At 47.7% G+C, this 21,454-nt stretch overlaps 1 protein-coding gene across 1 annotated transcript; it reads left to right on the top strand.

Moving 5' to 3' along the window:
• The first annotated feature begins 1,169 nt into the window (after window positions 1-1,169).
• On the top strand, window positions 1,170-20,854 carry LOC146859800 (cytochrome P450 26A1-like). The gene is made up of 5 exons (XM_085646114.1): window positions 1,170-1,201; window positions 2,965-3,274; window positions 3,824-3,970; window positions 4,322-4,456; window positions 20,648-20,854. The coding sequence occupies exons 1-5, from the start codon at window positions 1,170-1,172 to the stop codon at window positions 20,852-20,854; spliced, it is 831 nt and encodes a 276-aa protein (XP_085502240.1).
• Window positions 20,855-21,454: the final 600 nt, after the last annotated feature.

Raw genomic sequence — 21,454 nt, 5'->3', positions numbered from 1 at the left:
CCTATTATGTACTAGGGCCTTATAGGAGAGGTCATGCCAATCATAGGGGTACCCTAACCCATAGTGCACCCTAGTGTATGTAGGTGTTTTCACTGTATTTTTAAGTGCCTCTTTCAGAATAGCACTGTCTGTTTAGACAGAGGCCAGGGTCAGTCAGTCAGGTACCACCAGTACCAGTCAGCAAAAAGTTGGGGAGTGCCCAGGGCGGCTTTGCAACACTAGAGAAACACAAACTCAGAATGTAAAACATAACACCATGGTTGGGGGGTTCTCTTCAATAATCAGAATTGATTTCTATCCTAATGAACCCATTTTCCAACATTAGGATAGGGAAAGACTGGGGAAAAATCATAATGTTCTAATCTATACATTGAAGTTTTTATGCAGCTCTTTGATGACGGTTAATAGCTCACTGTTCAATGTTAGGATTTTAACTTATAAACTTTAAATACCAAAAGAATATCTCAGACAAAAGCAGTAACTCACTGACCTATTGAATTAAAACTTTCACTAGACAAGCCTTCGATCTCTCTCAAAAAAAGAACATTAATCACCAAAGTTATCTTCACATTTTTATTGTTGCCTGAAAATTGCTGGAGACCAGGAATGCAGCAGCAGGTACTTTTCAAACCCTAATGCACTTGCAAACACGACGCCCCCACCCTAAGTCAGCGGCCTTTGTTTGCTTTGTGCATTAAGATGCAAGATTCATATATATGTTTTTTTAAAAACATTTGGTCTCATTACTATATGAATGTAAATAATAATAAAGCATACATGCAAACTGTGACTACATGCCTGCTTTTCTCAATATTTCACTTCGAAAGTATGCAATTGTATTTGTTTAACGGGCAGTGATTTGTATAGGGTCACTGGAAAGTGCACAAGGTTGTCCCTGTCCCCCCCAGAATTTTAGTGTCTCCTACGCCCCTGCTTACTGAAATCAATTTTCTTGATGTAGGGGGCCCGCACTTGTCAGGAGAACTCTCGATAATCTTCTCCTAATTGGACACAAGATCTTTATTAAGTTGTGGCAAATTTTGTGAAAGAGCTTAGAGCTCACCACCGACCTGACTACTGCATTCTGAAACTCAGAAAAGTCTAATCACATGGCAAGTGGTCTTCAGGCGATACTGAACACCTCTTTTTAGGTTGAGCCTGGGCAGCGCATGCGCTGCCCTGTGAGGCATGCTGCATTCAGGTAGGGACTTGAAGCTCCATCCACTCTCCGCCCATAGTTGTTATTGGCTGTAACTACACTATTTGGCTGTAACTACATTATTTTCTTTGGAGTTGGATGATGTGTGATGATATAAATTCCATTTAAAAATAAAAGACCTGAACTTGAAGTGAACATTTCTACGACCTTTTTCTACTTCTCTGGACTACAGAATTGGACTGTTAAATCTTGAATTTATATGGGACGCTCCTTCTTGAACATTGTAAATTTGTGACTTGTGTCAATGTCCTTCGTAAATGCTGGCTTCTGATTCGTTAATAGGCTTGCTAGTCCCTCCTTAGTACTGCCTTTTCTTCATTTGTAACCTCCCATCAGGACTGGCCCTTTTACTTCTGTTGTTACACAGTATGTCTTATTTAGTCTGTAAGCACAATTTTCTTTAATGAGTTTCTCCTACTGCAGGCACTACATTCTTTCCTGCAACATGCAGCGCGCCATGCGCACTTTCACTTTCCAAGCAGCCCCGTACAATGGCAGCTGCTTCTTTGAAATAAAATAGGTCTCGCATACGCAAGCGTTTGAACTGTTGGCATTGTTAATGACAATGCCTTTTATTTATGTGTTAATTATCAAAACAGATACATGAAAGGTATTGTCATTTACAATTCCAATACCTTAAACTCTTGCAAATGCAAGAGCTATTGCATTGCAAATGCTTGTTTCCTTTTACTCGCTAGACCGAGGCCACTATCCAGCACCACTGCACTTTAATCAGTCTGGCCACTGGGGTTACAGCTCCATTTGCAGGTAATGACAAGATTATTTTCTTGCACACACACAAAAAGCACTTTTTTCTCAACTGTTTTAACAGGCTGAAACTATGGAGAAAAAAACTATTGGGCCACAGCAGCTACTGCCCACAGCAATTCTTTGTTCAATATATTTGCACATGTTTTGCAGACAAGAAATGTATGGTCGTAAGTTAGCTATTTTAGACTGCCATCTGCATTAATCCTGTCGTTAAGGTAATGTCAATTACCTACTCAGCATTAGGCGTACTGTAGTTTCAGGAGATCCCCTTTTACCATATCCATCCTGTCTGGGGTAAACCTCTGGAAAAGAATAACTGTGTTTTTGTGTTTTTTATTTTAATACTAAATACACATTCATATTAACACTGCATTGTGTTTTAGCGTATGGTCTTTTTATGATATGGTCTATTTATTATGTACCGAACGATTCTAATGATTTTAATTAATCAACTCAGACCATTCAGTGAGCAGAAAGTTGCATTTTAGGGCTCATAGTTTTGCTTTTAATACTGTAATTATGATTTCAGAATCGGCAAAGTAGAAAGAGATGACGGCTAGTGACTCAGAATTGACTAAAGGTGTCATACATGACATGGAGCCTCTTATTATCTATGTTTTCATATTTTACAAAGTGCTCTAGTCCTTTTTAGGTCGAGGGACCGTCCGGTCTGCCGAAGGCAGAACCGGAAGTCCGGAGATCTTATGTTTCTTAGAGTGGCTATTTAGCCCGCCTCTCTTTTTGCCTCTCCTCCATTGGATGGCTTCCTAAACGGAGGCCAGCCATTGGAGGAGAGAGCCTTCCCTCCAAATAGGCTCCGTCTTTTTCAGATTCGGGGGCGTGTTCCGTGCTCTTCTTTCCACTTTTTAGCCACGCCCTTTTTTAGGCGTGTTTTTCTCTCCTCCAGCCAATGGCAAGAGGAGAGAAAAAGAAACACGCCCCCGAATCTGAAACCGCCGCTGCGTTTCTCCGAGGCATTTCTGCTTCGCCTCGGAGAAAGGCGGCGGTGTTCATGGCGTCCTCTCACGGGAGGCGCTCCAGCACTACATCCCGGTGATCGAGGAGGAGGTGCGCGGCTCCCTAGCGCAGTGGCTGTCCGGCGGGGCCTGCGTGCTTGTCTACCCCGAGGTGAAGCGCCTCATGTTCCGCATCGCCAGGAGGATCCTGCTGGCCTTCGAGCCGCACCAGACCGAGAACGAGCAGCAGCTGGTGCACACCTTCGAGGAGATGATCCACAATCTCTTCTCGCTGCCCATCGACGTGCCCTTCAGCGGCCTCTACCGAGTAACGAGGACTCCTGGCAGTGCGGACTGGCGGTGTGAAACGGGTGCACCAGAGTGGGCTGGCCGGTGGTGTTGGGTCGAAGTCAATCACACGTTAAAAGTTCATTTCGGACGGCTCTTGCCCAACTCGTGAGTGACCTTTCCCCAGCCCTAACTGTACTTTGAGTTTACACCTTATCGTAAAATATTTTCCTAGACAGCCCGTCTTTTCTAATGGGCACTACCTAAATTGGAGAGGCACTTGTGTGGCATTCAAAGTCAGGGCCCTAGTGTATATATAAGGCGCTCACTATGACCTGCTTGTAGCTCGTGTACGTAGGGGGTGGTCCCGGCTGCCATGGCGCCGCAGCAGGCTCTTTATCGACTGAGCTATCCCACTGCTGGAAGTGGTGGAATGCGACCTGCGCCTCAAGAGTGAAGCGCGGGTAGCCTCGGGCTTCCCTCACAGTACTCTCCTGAGCCGGCCATGGGTGGTGCGTGGGGATGGTTGAGAACTCGCTGTGTTATTAAAATCCCATATATATCTAAGTAAAACTTGTCTTCTCTTCAGGGTCTAAAGGCTCGTAATGTGATCCATGCCAAAATCGAAGAGAACATAAAGGCGAAGATGGCCAAAAACTCGAACTGCCAGTACAAGGACGCCCTGCAGCTGCTGATCGAGCACACGCAGAGGAACAGCGAGCAGCTGAACATGCAGGTAAGGTACCAAGAGGCGAGGGCGCGCGCACAGGGCGCTCTGCAGCAGGACGCACCGGGGTGACCAGTGCATGCATTATTCGGGAGCAAAGTCCATGTAGCCACATCCAGGCGTAGCTACTGGGAAGCAGCATTTGCCGTTATTTACATATGTTCACTTTATTGCTAAGTGCGCGTAGTTGTCCCTGGGCGCCTGCATGGTTTTCCTGCTGTCCTTGCTTCTCTAGTCCCCCGGTACACAGCACGACCCTCTGTAGTGGGAACATGTCGCTAAAGTCAGACACCTTCTGAGTGTGCTTCGGTTCAGTGGCCCTTGGGCGCTTACCAATTCCCTTCTGGTTTCCACAAATAGGAACTGAAGGAATCCGCCACTGAGCTCCTATTTGGAGGCCACGAGACCACGGCTAGCGCCGCCACCTCCCTCATGACCTTCCGGGCGCTTCATTCGGAGGTTCTACACAAAGTTTGCAAGGAACTGCAGATCAAGGTATGCAGGGACATTTTGTGTAGTGTTACGAGGCTACGTCACAATATTGTGTTTGTTCACTCTTATGGTGCGGGTGGGGTAGGGGCACACATTTATGCCTCACTGTAGTCGGTGTTAAGCACACTTTTACAGAAACCGTACAGAATAATGCATCGGCGCCTGCTAAATAAATATGTCTCAAGCAGACCCTTACTAGCTTTGTATACCATTGTTAAATGGTAGCGGCAGTTTCAGTCGATAACCCTTCAAGTATTGCCCGGCGGAAATCGCCTCTCATACCATTCGATAATTTACCAATGAAAGAGGCAGGCGCCGGAGACTGGAAGGCAGGAAACAAAGTTTTTATTCCGTCGGAGCAGAACACATCAGATCAGACAGCAAGGTATCGTCACGAGGTGCTCTAACTGCATCTCTGAGGCCTGGCCTCTTATACACAGGTTTATGACTTTATTGCAGGGTTATCATACATGGCACATTCTTGAGATTGTTTTGGAACATGAAAGAACATCCTCGGAATCCCCACTTCGAGCTCGCTCCCACACATATCTACAGTGGAAGTCCCCACCCCATCCACAGTAGGAGATGGCTATCACACAGCTGGACATTCCGCCAATTCCCGGGGGTATGTGCGACCGGCCGGGTCTCAGGGGGTAGGGGCTTTGATCTACTGTAATCCCTTTGATGTGGGGTGTTTCCCTTACAGTAGGGGTAATAAACTGCATCCGCAGGGCTAGGTGATGGCCTGGGATCGGTTCGGACAATGGGGCGCAGAGGAAGGGGGTTATCAAAAGAGATGCATGACCATGTATGGGATGTCGGTCAGGCGTGGGATGTGGTTCTATGGCAGGGTCGCGCAGAAGGAGAGGGTTTATGGCCCGTGTATGAGAGAGCGGGGGTGGCCGGCGCGTGGGGGATGCTTGCAGCGCCAGGGGGACGCGCTGGCGATCGGCAATGAGCAGGGAGAGACCAGGGTGCCTAAAATGGCTGCCGTGCGCTTTCCTGTGTGTCGCGCTGGGGAGAGACAAGATGGCGCAGATAATGTTCAGTTCGCAAGCTAAATTTCCACAGTCCTCCCTTTTAACATGTCTCGCCAGCTTGTCTAGTTTGGATCTACCCCCATAATACTACGAACTTCCATCTCATACAGAGCTTTCATTCGTTCCGCTTCAAAGTTCAAAGTCTTAGGGCAGATGCAGTTCATAAAAAGCGAGCATAAAGGTGGCAGACACTGAATCCCCAAGCAGCATCCACATAGTATCACAATTGGTATTAGGATAAATGAGAACAGCCTCCATCCCCAATTTCTAATAGTGTCCCAAAACCAACTCCCCAGTGACCATTCTTCTTGCTCCTGATGAACCTCTGCGGAAAGTCTGTGGAGGTGTTCAATTGCTTTGTAGACTGAGGGTGAGTTATCCGGTACGTAGGTACAACAGCTGGACCCAATGATGCAACATGCTCCTCCACGATCAGCCAGAACCACATCTAGAACGGGGCGGTTCTGAAGGGCCACTAGGCGGACGGCCTGGAGCTCGGCGGTGTTGTTGGCGAGGGCGCCAGCCGTAATGTTCAACGCCGTTTCGACTGCCTGGGTTAAGTGGCGGATGGCACGGCTGTTTGCCATTGGACCCCAAAGTGGAACAAGACCTTTTACTGCGTCCATGAACTGTGCTCCGGTGGAGTCGGCTTGCACAATGTCTTTGGTACGTTTCTGTCGGTGATGGTTTGTTGGATCCACATATGTCGGAGGAAGGACAAAGGCGATGTAGCAGGTGCCTCCCCAACCTTTCGGAAGCCAGGTGTAGGCCTTAGTACCACAGACGAAGTACATATTCGGGGAGGCAACAAAGGAGGGTGGATCAACTGAGTCCAATGTTCGGGTGATGAGGCAGGAGCTGTGGCCCACCAGCTGCGCCCCCAGGCCTTCGAGGCACACAAATCCAGTGATGTTGATGACGGACAGGGCCACTGTTAGGGTGGCGGCCGTCCGTTTCCGGAGGTAAGAGAAGGTGGGTCTGGCTGGGTTGTTGAACACTTGCATTTCAACTCGTTCTTTGGCAGGGATGTCCATATGAAAGGAAGTGTTTGATATCAGAGGGCAGAAGGGGGCAGAAGTTCTTCCAGTTTTGTTCAGCCAGAACCCATGGTAGAAGTGTGACATGGTTCTGCCGGAAGTGGCATTGTCCTTGTAGCTTTCTTGCAGGAGGATTAGCCAGGCGAGGCAGGAACCATGGACAGAAAAAGGTGAAGGGATGAAAGGGATAGAGTGTCCAGTAGCATGTGGTAGCAATCCACAGATCCAGCAATTAGTGACGTTGGCGGCAAGATTGTGTTGGTGGAGCAGCTGCACAAAAGAGTTATTCCAGAACTCCTTACGCCTTTCTCGGAGTTGGGGTGAAAGTGAGATCAGATGGTGTTCTTTCATGGTGGTAGGTTGAACGGTGGTCAGCAATGTCTTATGAGCGGGTGTGCTCTCCTCCATGATCCAGAAGGTGACCATGAGGAGAAGGCAAAAGAGAAGGGTAATGAAAAGTGTAATAGTCTTTGAGCTGTGCATTCTGTCAGTCTTTGGGTTTCTGTAGTGGATCTTCGGACATCCGGTTGCTTCCATCATCTTCATGTCGGGCGCTTCCATCACCTTCAAGAGACTCAGTAGCGGGCAGAACCACAGACTTTGTTTAGTTTCTCTCCTGGTGGCCTTTGAGGTGACTAGGCTACCGCTCTGAGATTTTCCACTTAGTTTGTGGTCTGCTTAGCCGAAGTTCTCTCCTTTCGTCGCAAGTTATACCCTTCCTTGGATGGCACGGTGGGATCGGGATGTTTCACTAGCTCAAGTGTCTCCGTATCTGGGCGGCGGTTCAGGGATGGTCGGTCTCTGTCCAGAAGTTCTTCTTGGGCGGTGATGTTGTCCGAGGTCGTCAGGGTCGGTGATACCTTCTTGCAGTGGTGTGCATGCAGCCAATTGCGTTTCCCCTCCACTCGAAGAGCTGTTCGGGTGGTGATTAGGACTTGCAGGGGGCCCGTCCACCGGGGCTCCAGACTCTTGGTGCGCTGGAAGTTACGCACTAAGACAAAGTCGCCGGGTTGGATGTCGTGCCCGGGGCCCCTGGAAACATCGGGAATAGCTTGCAGCACCTGCTGATGGATAACAGACAACGTTTTAGTTAGGTTATACAAATAGTCAGACATGAGGACGTCCGGGACGTCGTGGATGGAAGTTGGTTTTGGTGCAGTCCAAAGGTTCATGGGCCGCCCAAAAACGACCTCGTAGGGGGTTAAGTGGTGTTTAGTGGGGGTGGAACGCATTGATAGCAATGCTAGCGGGAGAGCGTCTGGCCATTTCAGTCCTGTGGTGGCAACTATTTTTGCTATCTTAAGCTTCAATGTGGCATTATGTCGCTCAACCAGGCCTGCAGATTGGGGATGGAAGACCGCGTGGAATTTCTGTTTCACACCCAGCCCCTTAAGGATGAGTTGGATAACCTCGGCTACAAAGTGGGGGCCATTATCGCTCCACAAAATTCGACAAAGGCCGTATCGGGGGAAGAATTCTTTCAGTAGTACTTTTGCAGTTGTCATAGCGGTGTTGTCGTGGGTTGGGTAGGCCTCCACCCACTTGCTGAAGGCAAACACAACGACAAGTACGTACTTAAAACCTTGGCACCTTTCTAACTGGACATAGTCCATTTGTAGGACTTCAAAGGGGTGATTGGGAACCCCAAACCCTCCCCGGGGTACAGCAGTTCCTTTCCCAGGGTTGTGTTGGAGGCATACTAGGCATTGTTGGACCAGACGTTTGGCTGAGTCTGGGATTTTGTCGTTGTGCCAGACTTTGGAGATGAGTTCGTTCATGGGGGCAGACCCTATGTGTGCGGGGGAGTGTGCCATGGTCAGCATGGGGATCAAGTATGAGTCAGGTAGCAACCATTTGTTCGAGTCTTTAGTTCGCCAGCAACCGTCATCGTCCTTCAATCCCACCCGGGCCCATTCAGTTAATTTGTGTGGTGTGCTGGCTAGTTGGATATCCCTAATTGTTTCCCTAGCATCCTTCCATTTCTCAGTTTGTGACCTGGTCACGTACATACGGGTCGTGGACCTATTCTCGGCTGTGGTTCGGGCAGTAATGTCAGCTAGTGCATTTCCCTGTCCTATAATGTCTGTCACCTTCTTGTGCGCCTGGCATTTGATCACGGCCAGCCGTGTGGGGAGGAGGACTGCTTCGGTCAGGGCAGAGACTAGATCTCCATGCAGGATGGGTGTGCCGTGGGAAGTCAAGAATCCCCTCTCTTTCCATAAGAGCCCAAAGTGGTGAACTACCCCGAAGGCGTACTGACTGTCTGTGTAAATGTTTGCGGTTGTCCCTGCTGCCAGGATGCATGCTCGTGTGAGGGCAATTAGTTCCGCCACCTGTGCGGATCGCTGTGTGATGCGGGCTGTCTCAACAACTGTTCGGGCTGTGGTGACTGCATAGGCAGCTGAGGTGGTGCCATCGGGGAGCTTGATACATGAGCCATCCACCCACAGTTCTCCGTCAGGGTCCGGGAAGGCAGTATCCCGGAGGTCAACCCTACTCTTGGTCTGTTCGTCGGTGAGGGTCACGCAGTCATGTATAGGGGACGCATTGGGGTCAGCGTCAGGGAGAGGTAGTAGAGTTGCTGGATTCAGAGTGGTGCATCGCTTCAATGTGATGTGGGGTGCAAGCAGAGTTAGTTCGTAACCAGTCAGTCGTGCGCTAGTCAGGTGTTGGGTCTTGGTTTGGTTTAGGAGGGTGTCAACCGCATGGGGTACCAATACTGTGAGTGGGTTCGAGAGCACGATCCCCTCACTTTGCCGGATAGAGACAGCAGCGGCGGCTACTGCTCGAAGGCAGGCGGGCAAAGCTCTGGCTACAGGGTCAAGAGTGGCAGAGAAGTAGGCACAAGGGCGTTGTTTAGGGCCTATGGACTGGGTTAGAACAGACAACGCACATCTCTCCCTTTCGTGGGTGTAGAGGGAGAAAGGTTTAGTGTAGTCTGGGGTTCCTAGGACTGGGGCCGAGCAGAGGGCGTCTCGTAATTCTTTGAAGGAGGATTGGCATTCGGATGTCCAGGGGAGGGGGAAGGGGACATCTTTAGCCAGCAGGGAAAGCAGAGGTTTTACGATAAGACTGAAGTTTGGCAACCATTGTCGACAAAAGGAGGTGAGGCCTACTAGGGACCTTACTTGCTTCTGAGTTTTGGGAACAGGGGTTTCTAGGATGGTCTGAATTCGGTCAGGGGTAAGTTTTCTCCCGTCTTTGGATAGTAGGTGGCCTAGATATGTTACTTGGGGTTGGCAGAATTGCAATTTCTTCCTGGAGACCTTGTGACCGTTCTCCGCAAGGAAGTGGAGGAGGTGAATGGTGGCTGTGACGGCAAGTGGAGTGGTGTCGGCCGCCAAAAGAATGTCATCGACGTACTGTATTAACACCACTCCATCGGGTAGTTGGACTGCATCTAGTTGCCTCTTGAGGGCTTGGCTATAAATGCTGGGACTCTCAGTGTAGCCTTGGGGTGCCCTACAGAATCTGTACGAACGGGCTTTTAAGGTGAAGCCGAACAGGTAGCGGCTGTCTGGGTGGATGGGGATGGAAAAGAATGCGTTCTTGAGATCAATAACGGTAAAAGTGGTGGCAGTGGACGGAATCAGGGTGAGGATGGTGGTGATGTCTGAGACCACGGGGTACTGAGGTATGACTACTTTGTTAACTTCTCGCAAGTCGACAATAAAGCGGTATGCTTTCTCATCTCCCTCGCCTTGCTTTTTTACAATGGGTAGGATAGGGCTGTTGCAAACATTACTGACTACTTCTTCTACCACTCCTGCATCGACTAGGGACTCGATGATTTCCACCAATGCCTTCTCGCTTTCGGGCGATATCCGATACTGTGGGAGTTTTGGGAGCACTGTATCCGGTCGGACGGTTATGTGTACTGGGTCGATCACCATGCGCCCTACATCTGAGTCGGTTTTAGCCCATAGATGTGAAGGTAACGTGTCGAGTGGGGACAGGTCAGCATCGGTTATAGAGAGCATACGCCGTGTGTGACGTGGTCTGAATGGATCGGGGTTATCGTGCAGGATGACTCGAACTCCGTCTGGGGAGCATCTGATGGTAGCCCGAAAATGTTTTAGCAAATCAAGTCCCATAATAGCATCGGGGGTGTTGGAGGAGAGTAGAAAGGTCGTGTCAGTGACGTTATCTTATAAGTCAAAGGAGATTGGTGCTGATAAGGGGTTAGTGGAGGGCGTTCCATCGAAGCCTATTGAGGTTACATGTGAGCCAGACAAGGGTGCCCTAGGAATCAGTCGTTTAGATAACGCACTACGTGTCGCCCCAGTATCTACCAGGAATGGAGACTTGGTGCCCAAGACCTTCGCAGTGACGTAAGGACCTTGCTGGTCAACACGGAGTTCGACTGGATCCCTCCCTTGTCCCTGGCGGTCCTATGCGAAGTCATGGGTGCTTTCGTAGTCGGACTGCTGACACTGGTTTTGTCGGGGGCGATCAAAAGTGTTTGGTCTGCCTGGCCTGTCGTTGATGGCGTTGTTCGTGTTCCCTCGTCCCTGTCCTCTATTTCTGGGGTCATATGCTGTGTCTCTGGGGTCCCTATTTTTGTTCAATTCCAGAAGGACCGGGCACTGGGATTTCCAGTGTCCGAACCCTCTACAGAACGCACATTGGTTCCCATCTAAGTCTCTCCGTCCGTTGTAGGGTGCAGGTGTGTGGTCTCTAGGGGGTAGCTTTCTAGGGGCGGTTGGTTGGTAATTCCCTTTCGGGGGTTCCCTTCCTATGGTCACCCCTTGCAACTGTGCTATCATTACCCTCTCCTTCAGTTCCTTTTTCTTTCTCTCGGACGCCCTATCGTTCTCATTCTTTTGGTTTTCGTAGTATTGGGCCATCTGGAGGATTGCTGCAGGTTTAGAGGCTGCCCAACTACTCTCGCTGGTCTGTAGCTTCTGGGAGACTTCTTGTGACAGACCCTTCACATAATTCTGGACAAAGAGGTGATGTCCGGTTGCAGTGGTCATGTCCTGGCCACTAGAATCGGAAAACACAGTCTTGAATCGAGAGAAGTATTCAGACACATCCTCCTGGGGTTTCTGGCGACAAGCCATCACTATCGACCAGTCTACCTTCCTTTCTGGGATTAGAGTCTTCAATTTCTGTACAATCTTGTCTGGGAGCTCCAATATGGCTTTCGAGGGTTTCTGTCCCGGTTCTCGCTGTTTATCTATGGTATCGAGCTGTACCCAGGTATATCCGAACGGTTCAGCGTGGTCAACTTTCCGGATTTGCTTCCACACATCAGCCGGCAGACATAATCCGAAGAACAAATCGATATCTGCTAAAGTCATTATTGTTGAGCCTAAGGCTGTACCTAGTTCGGTGTAGAAGGCAGTCGGGTTCTTTCTTAAGTCGGGTAGAGTTTTTCGAAAGGTCAAAATATCTTGTCGGTCCCATGGCTGGTAGACCCAATTATATACAACCCTTCCCTTCGCATCTTGGTGGTTGATGTCGTCATGAGTTCCCTGACCTCGTGGGGGGACCCAATAGGGGGCAGCCTCTTTGATGGGCATCATGGTATCAGTCCTTCCTTTCTGGGGCTTAGTTGCTACGGGGGTCTCTGCTTTAGTGGCCTGTCTGTGTTCTTTAAGGTGTCGATAGACCTCGAGTGTACGAGTGAAGAGGTTCGTCACATCGCCCTCTCCTTCTTCCCCAATGTCTACCTTCCTATATAGGGCCGCTAAGCCTTCGTGACCTTTATCGTGGTACCTATCCTCATATGTATTCAGGGCGTGATAACAGAGTCGCACGACAAAGTGTTGTCTGCGGCTGTCGGCATATGAGTTATACACGTCTGTTATATACTCCTCACTTTCCTTTCGCTCCACCAGTGTCCATACTATCTTGTCGATTCCTGCTCGTTCCTCCCTTGTTAGTCGATTCATTCTGGTGGGATCTTTCTTTCTCATCTCAGGGTCATCCAACGTTATTGCCGACGTTGTGTTCAGTACAAGAGGCTCGGCCGGCGCGGAGGCCGTGAGGACCGAGGCCCCTGTACTGCTTTCGCTTGTGTTTAGGGGTTGTGGGTGTTGCACTACCGATTGGGAGGGTGCGTATGGAGGGGGCATGTAAATGATCGGGGGACCTAATAGTAATTCATCATTCGTCCGTTGCTTAGAGGACAACTCAGGGTAGAGCATAGAGGGGGTCCTAACAGCGTACTGGCCTGATGTTTTTCGGGCTCCTGTCTTAGTTTTGTTTCCCTTCTCTCCTTTATCTCTTCCTCTAACTTTCTAGCGGCAAGGTGAGCTGCCTTTCGTAATTCCTTTTCTGCTTTTACCTCTTCCCTCTTTTTCCGTTGCGTTGCTTCTTTGCGCCACATGCCGATACTGTCAAGCATAGTAGGCGTCGTTTTATTGCTACGCAGAGCTATTTCTAGCATTTCTATCTTATGGTCGTCGAAGGATCCCATCAGTGGCCACTGACTCTCGGGGTCCTTCCTTGTATATTTATGCAGTGTTAGAAGTGGGGGGGAACGGAAGGGCACGGCGTGCCCCTACTTTTAAATATTATGCTAGTCCGTTCCCCTACTTCTTGATTTAAAAAAAGCGTCCCGGGACTGCCCTAATTCAGGCCCGGTTCTAGTAAGGGCTTGAAGGCAGGCGCGAAATGCCATGGGGCTCAAAGTGCTTCAAAGCCCGGGCGCGCACACACAGACAGTTTCAGAGATTATCGCAGCCGTACCTGAGTACTTCACAGGTCTTTAAAAGACCATTTACATGTTAACAAGGCTTTGTTTATTTTTTCACCCCTTCATCTCCAACAGGGGCATGGCGAAAGGCGACAAATCCTTTCTTTGGCCGCGGTAACCTTTGCCTACTGTCCTGCTGCGTGGATATTCTTTTTCTATGCAGCGCAGGAGAAAAGAAGTTTGTTTATTTTGATTCACCTTTCCCAACCCCTGCAGCTGCTCATCACTTCAGGCTGCGACACTAAGATTGACTAATGGAGTAGGTAGGAGAATGTGTCACTGTTTGTTTTTCTTTTTAAATTCTGCACAGGCGCAGCAGGACATGTACTTTGTGTGTGGTTCATTTAATCCGTTTTTATCGTTATCATGGCTGATGCAGAACAACAATAGGACAATAAAAAAATGCCCAGATAACGCTGGGTATTAATGATCCTGCTGGAGAGCAATCATTTCTCTGTTAGTAGTTAAGTGCAGATGAACTGTATTTTATGTGGAAGCTCAGTGGGTTACTGTCATTGTGACAGAGATCCTTGTGTTACGTGCAGTTCAGAAGTTACAATCCTAACATAGGACAGTGACCAATGAACTGTCATCAAAGAGCTGCATGCAAACCTGAATGATATAGTTAGAACTTCGCGTTTTTTGTTTTGTGATTTAGTTAGAACTTCCCCAGTCTTTCATTATTCTAATGTTGCTAAAATGAGTATCTTTGGGCAGATATACATTTTTATCAGTAAAGCCAACCCCTAACCACTGGAGTACTCTTTAAATCCTGAGTTTGTGCTTCTCCAGACCAAACCCTCTTAAAATAACTGCCCACCAGTATGGATGACATGTGATTCATACACCTTGTAATCCTCATTGGCTTATGTGACATTCCCTGTAGGCTGATTTACATACTTGTATGATTCGTTGTCTCTGTATAATGTGTGCGTGGTGAAAAGTACTGACACACACTACACTTATATGAGTAGCGCTACACAACAAATGAAATGCATATGAGAGAGGGGCTACATAAAGATGAGGGGCACTGTTGGAGGGTGGCAGTGAGGGAATCCGAGGAGGAGGTAGTGGGAGTGGCTATGGAGCGATGAGGGGCACTGTTGGAGGGTGGCAGTGAGGGAATCCGAGGAAGAGGTCATGGGGGGGAGGGGGGAGCTAGGGAGAGATGAGGGGCACTGCTGGAGGATGGTAGTGAGGGATTCTGAGGAGAAGGTCATGAGGGGAGGGGCTACAGCGAAATGAGGGGCACTGGTGGAGGGTGGCAGTGAGGGAATCCGAGGAGGAGGTCATGAGGGGGAGGGGCTATGGGGAGATGAGGAGCACTTGTGGCCTATGGCAGTGATTATTGGTGTTGCGCCAAAAAAGACTTTCGCATCAGCGCTAAAGCCGGCCTTGTCATGGCCTAAAGCCGGCCTTGTCATGGCCTTTCTGTTTTGGTTATTTAATTAGCAGTCGGGTCATAAGGGCTACTGTGGAACATACTTTAAAGTATGTGCTAATTATATTTACTGCTATATTCAATGTTTTAAGTTTGAAGGTGATTTTACTAATGTTTTTACCGGGAAAAATGAAAGTGGAGCCCGATGGTGCCTGATATGGGGCTGGGGCCCAAGGTCAGCTGTGAGATAAGGTGCACTGGAGAGGAGTAGTGGATAATCAAGCCTGTAAGGGAGTGCGTTGCGGAGTCTGAGGTCAGGTGGAGGTAGCAATGAAGAGGGATCCTCCATGAAGGCTCGAACAGAGGGAGCCCAAGTAGTGTCACTTGCCTGATACTACCACCTCAGAAACCTCCTCTTCCCATCAAAGGAAAATTACATAGAAAAAACAGTTTTTGAGAGTGATAATATTTAGAAAGAGATTTGGAAAAGAGTGCGATTTACTGGGCCTTGTAAGACTAAGAAGAGATAAAGGAGGGCCCGGAGGATTTGCAGTCTGGGTGTTGCTACTCCCAAGATAATTTTGAAAAAAAAACTATAGGGTCAAATACTGCATTTTATTTTCAACACCCCATTTTTACACAAATTCTCTCAAAAGTCATTACTGTGCCAGGACAACATCCCCAGGAGTTGACCACATTTGTTTTCAAGATGCACAATATGTTCCTCCCATAAGTAAATATTTACCTCCACTTTGCCAAGGCCTGTGTTTTGTCCTGCTTGCTCACATGTTATCTCACTCAGGCTCACTACCCCCATTATTCATTCTCATTTACTTTCCCTTTTACTCAAAATTGCTCACTTGCACTCACTCTTCAACATTCGGTATCAAATTCTCACTCACTCAGTCTCACCACTTTTTCCTACTCTGATTACCTCATTCTAACTTACAGTTTCACTTACTCTACGTGACTCCTTCTCACTCACTTTCTCTCACTTTCATCGACATACACTCTTTCACTCATGCTCAGTTACATTCAGGCACTCAATCATTCACACCCACATTTACTTACTCGCACTCATTCTTCTTTGCAGGACACTTGAATACATATGTGCTATACTATGTTTGAGCAGCTAGCTGGCTGACATGAATAAGAATTATTTATTTATTTATCTCACTTGTAAAGCGCACTTTCACCTAACAGGCATCCTGGTGCTGACAATCAAGAGTGCACAATTTGTGGATAAGAAGGAGCCCTTGTGGGTTTCCGTGAGTCAGATCAGATTCTCTTGAAGAGTTCCTTTGTCTCTGAGCCCTGCTTAACACATGTGTACAGGAGGAGCCCTATATTCATGTCCTCAATGTTTGAGACAAAAAATACTCATTGATTTCTGAACAAGAGTAAAAGCGTTAAGGTAACATGTCGTTCCTGCTTATATTTTGCATGCTTTACATAATCCTGCATTCCCTATGAGTATTTGCTTTTCCCAGAATGTTCTTACTTTTTTTCAGGCACTGCCTAATTTGAAATGAGTCCCATCCAGGTGCTTATAATGGGGCAGAATTGGGTTGTAGGTGAAGACAGTGCGAGTTTCACTCAGTGGGGCAGAAGGGTGCTCGGTGGGGATAGGATGAGGCATTATGGCCAGAGCTACCAAATTTGGAACTGGGGAACCTGGTTCAGCCTTCATGCCTTGTCCATCAGACCACTCCTGAGGGAGCACCCATGATAGACTTTAGAAGGCCCCACTAGACCGTAGAAGCCCTGGTCTCTTAGCACCAGCAGGTGAACCCTACCGGCGGCCAGTTGGGTAAACTTGAAGCCCTGTCCACCACAATTCATACCCAGGTTCACCACCAGTCTTGCGGGCAGGTCTACAAAGCAGCACACCCTAGAGCAGCAGTGGCTTTGTCACGCAGTAGTTTTCCTGCAATAATAAAAGTCTCCCACACAACCCCCACGGTTTTTGACGCATTCATAGATTTACAAGGACTTGTAATCCTGGGAATGCGGCAAAATCTTGCGCTGCCCCAGAGGAGGCATAACTAGGAGAAATATCTATTTCTCCTTGCTTTTTCCTCTTTCAAACTGTGCTTTATTCTGCAGCCCACATAGAAGGATGAAAAAGCCTCTCAAGATTGTTTAAAAACAATCTTGCATGCAAAGGCGGCACCCTTGCACCATGGGGCAAGTGTGCCTGCGTTGAAGCTAGGCTGTCGAAATGGCGCCAGTGCAGGAGGAAAAGACCGGAATGCACCATATTGGATAAATACGGCACATTCCCACCCTTTCCCTGTGACGCAGGGCAGCGCAGCAAAGTAACTTGCTGTGCTGCCCTGCGCCACCATTCCCATAAATATGTCCCTAAGCTCACAAATAGTAAATTGACCACACTAATTATGTGTGTAAGAGCATGTATTGATAAACACAATGAGCCACTGACCTTTTTCTTGGAACTTGTTGAGTTGCCAAGCACAGCAGCAGATCTAATCTTAGATGCCTTACTTGCATGCTTAGAGACACGGTTTTACTGATGAGTATTTAAAAAGTCATTTGGTTCAGCTTGTAACAGATGGTGCTTCCAATATGATAGGTAGGAAATCTGGTGTGGCAACTCTTCTGAAACTGAAATATCCACAGTTGAGTGTATGGCACTGTGCTAACCACAAGCTGGAGCTTGCTGTGGGTGATGTTTGTAAAGAAGTCGCAGGCATTAATCAGCTCAAATTTTTTGGGGATAAACTATATACCACCTACCATGCCTCTCCGAAAAATCAGAGAGAGCTTGGGGAATGTGCTCTGGAGGTAGAAGTAAGACTTCTGTCAATTGGAAAGGTGCTAGATGTACGTTGGGTGTCCTCAAGTGAAAGATCTGTGAGAGCTGTTTGGAATAACTACAAAGGACTTATTAAACATTTCATGGAATCTTCCGAAGACTCAACGAAGAGTGACATTGAGCAGAGGAAATATGCTGGTTTAAACCGTTTATTAACCTCCCTGGTGTTTGTTGAAAATATGGGCATTTTATATGATGCTCTCACAGAATTGGGTGACCTATCCAGAAGGCTGCAGCGGCGTGATATGACCATATATGAGGCCGATCGTTCAATACAGATGCAGATTTTAGTGTTTGAATCAATGGCTGATGCACCTGGGCCCTTTGTTTGCTACAACTGCATTAGATGCTGCTGAACGGATGCAGTTTGCTGGTGTAGGACTGCAACAGAACAAAGGCTGTGTTAGCATCAATAGGGCACAGTTCTTTAGGAGCTTAGCAAATAACCTGAGAAAAAGGATGACAATGTCTAATGCATCAAATGTTTCTAGATGCACAACCACAAACAATGATGAAATAGAATACAAAGAGTTAGTACATAGAATGAAACTCCTACAACCAGTTTATTGGCCAGATCCAGTAGACATCTTATACGGTGAGGGAGAATTACAAAACCTTTGTAGCAGGTTGCATGTATTTGATACCAGGCAGTACATCCTTGGTTTCAGAGAGTACAAACAAAATAAAAATTGCATCTCTGAAAGCCTGAAACCATTAATGCACATTATAAACACCTTTTGTACCTCAACTGCTGAATGTGAACGGGGCTTTAGTGTAATGAATGATGTGCTCACACCACTGCGGAACAGAATATCAATCAATCGTCTGTCTTCTACAATGTTCATAAATATCGTGGGGCCACCTGTCATAGAATTTAAACCTGAATTTTATGTTCAGAAATGGTTAGAAAAAGGGAGGAGAAGTGCAGATGAAAGAAACTGCATGGCTCGGAGACAAATGGCTTATGATTCCACTTATAAGCGTATTTGGAATATTCTGTGATTGGAAACATGTCCCACATTGTAAATGAATTAAATATAAACAACTTATATATTAAACCTCAAATAAACATGTTTATTGATTCTTTGAATTAAATAACGTTATAAGCTGTAACTGGTCAGTGAAATGCCAAACGTTCAAAAATTGGTATGTTTTGCTATTTCTAGCCACACCTCTGACTCCGCCCACTAATCCAATCCTTGGGTTATTCCCGCCCCCTGAGTCTCCGCCCACAGTTCCCCTACTTTTTTTTCCCCACTTCGACCACTGTATTTATGCCATAGCTTGCTATAAGCTACGGCGACTAGTCCATATTTAGTGAACATGTCCTTATTAGGGGTGCCTTCCAGTGGAGCCGGATGGTCCACCTCTAATAAGCGGTCCGGGCAGAACCAACTACCAATCAGTGGGGAGAAGATAGGCATGACGGGTTTCAACGGGGACAAAAGTCAGCACTAACTATCTTTTCACTGCTTGCAAAGACTAGACAGAATATCTCTATTCCTCGTTATTTGTAAGCAGAGAATACCGCCAAAGAACCAATATCGAACAACTAGTGTTCGGACAATCAATCAATCAATCAATCAATGGGGAGATAAAGATAGGCACGACGGGTTTCAACGGGGACAAAAGTCTGCGTTACCTACCCTTCACTATTTGCAAAGACTAGACAGAATATTTCTATTCTACGTTATTTGCAAACAGAGAATATCTCAAAGAGCACTATTCTTCAAAACAATCAATGTTCGGACAATCAATCAGTGGGGAGATAAAGATAGGCATGACGGGTTACAACGGGGACAAAAGTCTGCGTTACCTACCCTTCACTATCTGCAAAGGGAGAGAGAGAGAGAATTTCTACTCCTCCCCGTTTGTAGACAGCGAATATCTCAAAGAGAACAATCAATGAGCAATACTAGTATTTCAGATAATCAATCAATTATTTCGCAATTTGTCGTGTTTCACGACCTTACCCGGACCACGTGGACAGTTTCTCGTCTTCCGCCTCCAGCGCCCGATCGTCCTCTACTTTCCGTATTTGCCGCGGCACTCCTGATGGTTCCCAGTCAGGACCGTAGATCACTCGAGAGAGGTCTGCTCGGAACCAGTGAAGTTCGGATGATCGGCTGCCAGACGAGGGTCTATTGGGCAGGAGCTCTCCCGATCGTTGCAGTCGTTCACTCTGTCGTCGGGACCTCTCCCACTGGATCCATGTGTCGCTGATGGGCCCCACGTTTGGGACGCCAATTGTTAAATGGTAGCGGCAGTTTCAGTCGATAACCCTTCAAGTATTGCCCGGCGGAAATCGCCTCTCATACCATTCGATAATTTACCAATGAAAGAGGCAGGCACCGGAGACTGGAAGGCAGGAAACAAAGTTTTTATTCCGTCGGAGCAGAACACATCAGATCAGACAGCAAGGTATCGTCACGAGGTGCTCTAACTGCATCTCTGAGGCCTGGCCTCTTATACACAGGTTTATGACTTTATTGCAGGGTTATCATACATGGCACATTCTTGAGATTGTTTTGGAACATGAAAGAACATCCTCGGAATCCCCACTTCGAGCTCGCTCCCACACATATCTACAGTGGAAGTCCCCACCCCATCCACAGTAGGAGATGGCTATCACACAGCTGGACATTCCGCCAATTCCCGGGGGTGTGTGCGACCGGCCGGGTCTCAGGGGGTAGGGGCTTTGATCTACTGTAATCCCTTTGATGTGGGGTGTTTCCCTTACAGTAGGGGTAATAAACTGCATCCGCAGGGCTAGGTGATGGCCTGGGATCGGTTCGGACAATGGGGCGCAGAGGAAGGGGGTTATCAAAAGAGATGCATGACCATGTATGGGATGTCGGTCAGGCGTGGGATGTGGTTCTATGGCAGGGTCGCGCAGAAGGAGAGGGTTTATGGCCCGTGTATGAGAGAGCGGGGGTGGCCGGCGCGTGGGGGATGCTTGCAGCGCCAGGGGGACGCGCTGGCGATCGGCAATGAGCAGGGAGAGACCAGGGTGCCTAAAATGGCTGCCGTGCGCTTTCCTGTGTGTCGCGCTGGGGAGAGACAAGATGGCGCAGATAATGTTCAGTTCGCAAGCTAAATTTCCACACCATAGGCCTTGTTTTCGCCAAGCCACCCCTCGCAGCACGTATAGCCTGTTTGACGGGCCGACATAGTCACCCCTCGCTGTTTTTTCGCAGGATTTACTGTGCAGTGGCGGCCAGGAGAGCAGACCCCTCACATTGGAGGCCCTGGAGCAACTCAAGTACACGGGCTGCGTCATCAAGGAAAACCCTGCGGCTCAGACCCCCTGTCCTAGGGGCGTTCAGGGTGGCCCTCAAGACGTTCGAGCTGAATGTAAGTTGCGTTTTTCCATATTTGCACTCGCTGTCATGGCAGGCTCCTAGTGCTGGAGCAGAGTTTTCGGTTGAAAATTTATCGAGTTTTAAGCTCCAGTTTTGTCTATATGTTATGATTAAAATTACTAATTTGTAATCACTAAATAATAGTTTGTTTTGTTAAAAGTCTAAATTAATCAACATTACTAATACGAGAAACTACACGTGGGATGCATATATGTTGCTTAATAATAATGTACAATTTACTTAAATGAGTATCGCAAAAGTGCTATTTGTTTCGAGTTTACGCTTTTAAAATAACGTGTGCTAATGCTTCTTTGTGTTGCAGACGGCTAGGTAATTACATACACATAAGGGTATTAGTGGGTATTAACACTGTTTAATCGTTATGATGTGGTAACGTTGTTTTGTGTTTCTTTTAATTAAGATGGTCCGTTTTGGCCTAAACAAAGATGGCTGCTATTTACAGCCTGCACTCGAGTGATTGAATTTTGACGAGAGGCCTTGCTGAACATGGTTGAAAGTCACCTGACCACAGCCTTTGCCTGAATTAAAAGATTCCGTGAGGACAGCAGCTCTGGGCATGAATCCAATTGTCCTTGGAGAAGGAATAAGCCACAATGAACAATGATAGATCTGCGGTGGCTC

This window comes from Triturus cristatus, chromosome 3_1 (genome assembly GCF_964204655.1).
Source record: "Triturus cristatus chromosome 3_1, aTriCri1.1, whole genome shotgun sequence".
NCBI lineage: Eukaryota > Metazoa > Chordata > Amphibia > Caudata > Salamandridae > Triturus > Triturus cristatus.
The sequence above is the reverse complement of the archived record's forward strand: the minus strand, read 5'-3'. Positions and strand labels throughout refer to the sequence as shown.